This window comes from Microtus ochrogaster, unplaced genomic scaffold (assembly GCF_000317375.1).
Source record: "Microtus ochrogaster isolate Prairie Vole_2 unplaced genomic scaffold, MicOch1.0 UNK108, whole genome shotgun sequence".
NCBI classification, from domain to species: Eukaryota; Metazoa; Chordata; class Mammalia; order Rodentia; family Cricetidae; genus Microtus; species Microtus ochrogaster.
Genome location: NW_004949206.1, coordinates 51655 through 54430, shown reverse-complemented (window position 1 = coordinate 54430; position 2776 = coordinate 51655). Strand labels below are relative to the sequence as shown.

The 2776-nt window shown below is 52.1% G+C and overlaps 2 protein-coding genes across 2 annotated transcripts in view; both read right to left on the bottom strand.

Moving 5' to 3' along the window:
• Positions 1-721, bottom strand: part of Leng1 (leukocyte receptor cluster member 1) — a 5523-nt gene extending 4802 nt beyond the window's left edge. Inside the window, exon 1 of the mRNA XM_005371394.3 lies at positions 534-721. Within this exon, the coding sequence (XP_005371451.1) occupies positions 534-665 (132 nt within the window). The 5' untranslated portion in view covers positions 666-721. The remainder of the gene's footprint in view (positions 1-533) is intronic.
• A 297-nt stretch (positions 722-1018) lies between these two features.
• The window catches only part of Tmc4 (transmembrane channel like 4), a 14125-nt gene continuing 12367 nt past the window's right edge, over positions 1019-2776 (bottom strand). Inside the window, exons 11-15 of the mRNA XM_005371410.2 lie at positions 2467-2650; positions 2069-2199; positions 1822-1977; positions 1338-1416; positions 1019-1235 (exon numbers count right to left, since the gene is read on the bottom strand). Coding sequence (XP_005371467.1) covers positions 1167-1235; positions 1338-1416; positions 1822-1977; positions 2069-2199; positions 2467-2650 — 619 coding nt within the window. The 3' untranslated portion in view covers positions 1019-1166. The remainder of the gene's footprint in view (positions 1236-1337; positions 1417-1821; positions 1978-2068; positions 2200-2466; positions 2651-2776) is intronic.

The window sequence follows — 2776 nt, the reverse complement described above, 5'->3', positions numbered from 1 at the left end:
GTGAGTTCGAGACCAGCCTGGTCTACAAGAGCTAGTTCCAGGACAGGCTCCAAAGCCACAGAGAAACCCTGTCTCGAAAAACCAAAAAAAGAAAAGAAAAAGAAAAACAAACAAGCAAAGCCTCTGGGTGTATTTGTCTCGGGGAGCAATGATGGAAAATGTGTCTAACGGAGTGGACTCCAGCTTGTCCGCTCTTTGCCCTCCTCGTTGAAGCCGTTGCGCTCAGTGCCGACCGCACACCCCTTTAAGGACTCAAAGTTGTTTTAAGAGGGATTTCTCAAGTCTAGCGCTTTGTAGGTGGGGGACATATATACAGTGGATGCTCAGTAACTTGTGCGGACGAACTATAAAGTAATCAGAATATCTGCCCCACTCTTATGAGCTAGTCTCTGGCCACTTCAACTACACCAGTGGGGAAATCTAGGAAGGTTTCTAGCAAAGGATTTTTAGAGAAACATCGCCAAACACTGACCCGCTCCTGACAGCGAGTGACCGGCAGGCCTTCCGTGCTTCCGGGCCAGCCCCAGGCTTACCTCTTGCTGAGCGAGCAACACCCTCCGCTCACGCTCCTTCTCCTCCTCCCGGGCCTGGGCCTCGTCGCGCCGCACGCGGGCGACATTGTCCTTGTTCCGGACGTGCCAGCTCTTCTTGGGCAAAATATTCATGGCTCCGTAGCCGACCTCCGACCATCAGGCCCACTCTCCAATACTTCCGATTGGCGCGAGGAAGCTCCCGCCCCATGGTCCCACCCTTGCCTGTGCATTGGTTCTGGGCCAATTATCACGCCCACTCATGACCTATTTTAGAGGTGATTGGCTAAGAAGTACTCCATCACAGCCAATCCTAAACGTTTACAACCTGAGCTGCCCCACCCCGGACGCTGCTGTATGAGGTTGGTGATGCCCCGCCTGTCTATCCCGTCACGCAGACACAACCCAGCCATTGACCAGGCCCCTCCCCAAACTCTGTCCAAGGCTTCAGGACCGGGTTTCACAATGTATAGCGACCTCGGCTATTGTTTATTAATACGGTTCAACTGAGTGTGGTATTTGGTGGCGGAGGCCATAGGTCTCGATTCTAGAGATGAGAGGGTACTATAGGAAGTCACTGAGGTGTACAATCGGTCTGAAGGGCTGAAGGTGGGATGACATTTCCTGCCAGACTGGTCAGAGAGTTCCATTCGCTGAGCTTAGAGCCACGGCTCGCTGGGCTAGGAAGACTTTATTCTTCGCTTCCTGAGGGCAAAGGGGGATGGAAGTGAGACACACCTTCTCTTCACCCACGTCCTTCTTCCCATGTTCTCAGGGAGCCCTTCCTAGGGAACCACCCTGGCTCACCGTCTCTATCTGGCGTTTGAGCTCAGAAATGAGGCGTCCGTAAGAGTTAGCCAGGGCTACTGTATACGCCATCAGGATGCTTAGGAAAACAGGAATGAAAGTCACTCCAGGAAAACAAAAACTATATATCTATATCTATTTCCATCATATGGCTCCTTAGAAACCTGGATCAGGACCCTCAAAACCCTCCTGAGACTCCATTCTCTTCTGCCTCAGACCTAGGAGTCCATACCTCTGCCCTCCTCCTTCAGATCAGGAGTCTAGGCTGCAGAGACCTCCTTTAGACCCAGGGTTCCAAACCCAGACTTCTTTTCTGAGGCCCAGGAGTCCAGACCCCATCCCTCCTGCTCCAGATCTAGGTAGGCCCCAGTTCCCTTCCATTCCACATAGGTATCCAGGTGCAGCCCTCCTCTCTAATACTTAGGTGCTCAGCCCCCAAATCACATATATCCAAACTCTGACCCTAAAGTCTGGCACCACTCACCAAGAGAGGATCAGAAGGGGTACAGCAAAAGCCTGGGTCCCCAGAAAGTAGAGAAAGTTCTGGGCAGTCTGAGGGAGGCTTTCAATGGACTCGGGGATCTGGACCCAAATAGACGACTTCCCTTGGAATGGGCCACACAGTTTAGAAGGTGGGATCCTGCAGGCAGAGACACACTGAGCTCAATCAAATAGGGCCAGAGTGAGGACCCTGTGATGAACGCAATGGAAAAGGCGCCTCTCAGACTTACAAGAAGATACTGTAAAGCACCGGGACAGCAGAGATTGCCAGACCCACAAGGAGCACCAGGGGGAAAAAGAAATTTGCTGTGGAGGCTCGGAAGGTGCGTGAGGCCGGTGAGTAGATGGAGAAGAGCGCCATCTGCGGGAAGAGGTGAGAAATGGAGATCTGAGACCCAAGGGTCAGTCCTGTGGTTTCCTCTTTTCCCATCTTGGAGTTTTGGCCTCCTTTGAGGCAGGACCCAGATGTCTGAGCCACCTCAGACATCTCAGATTCCTTTCTCTGGGCACACTTCTCCTTCCCTTGGGGCTCAGTCATCAAAGGCCGTGACATGCTCCTTTCCCTTACCCAGGAGTATATAGCCCCAACACCTGTCGGCTCAGATCCCCGGATCGTCCTCAGCCTCACCTTCTTCAGACAGAAGAGTATCAGGAATTTGGCGGTATTGATCAAAGGTAGTAAAGGGCAGAAAAAGCTTCCCACCCAGACCACGGTCTGAGCGTAGATGAGCCCCAACACCTCATCGGGCACCTGGAACTCCAGAGTCCCCATCATACGACCCAATGCCCCAGGACAGAGGCCGCAGAATATCCTGAAAGGCAAGGTAGGGCAGTCATAAGCCTGGATGTTTTGGGGTCTTCCCAACCTTATCATCCAGCCCATTATTTTGTAAAGGTTTTTTGAGACAGGGTTTCACTGTAATTTTTTTTTTTTTTTT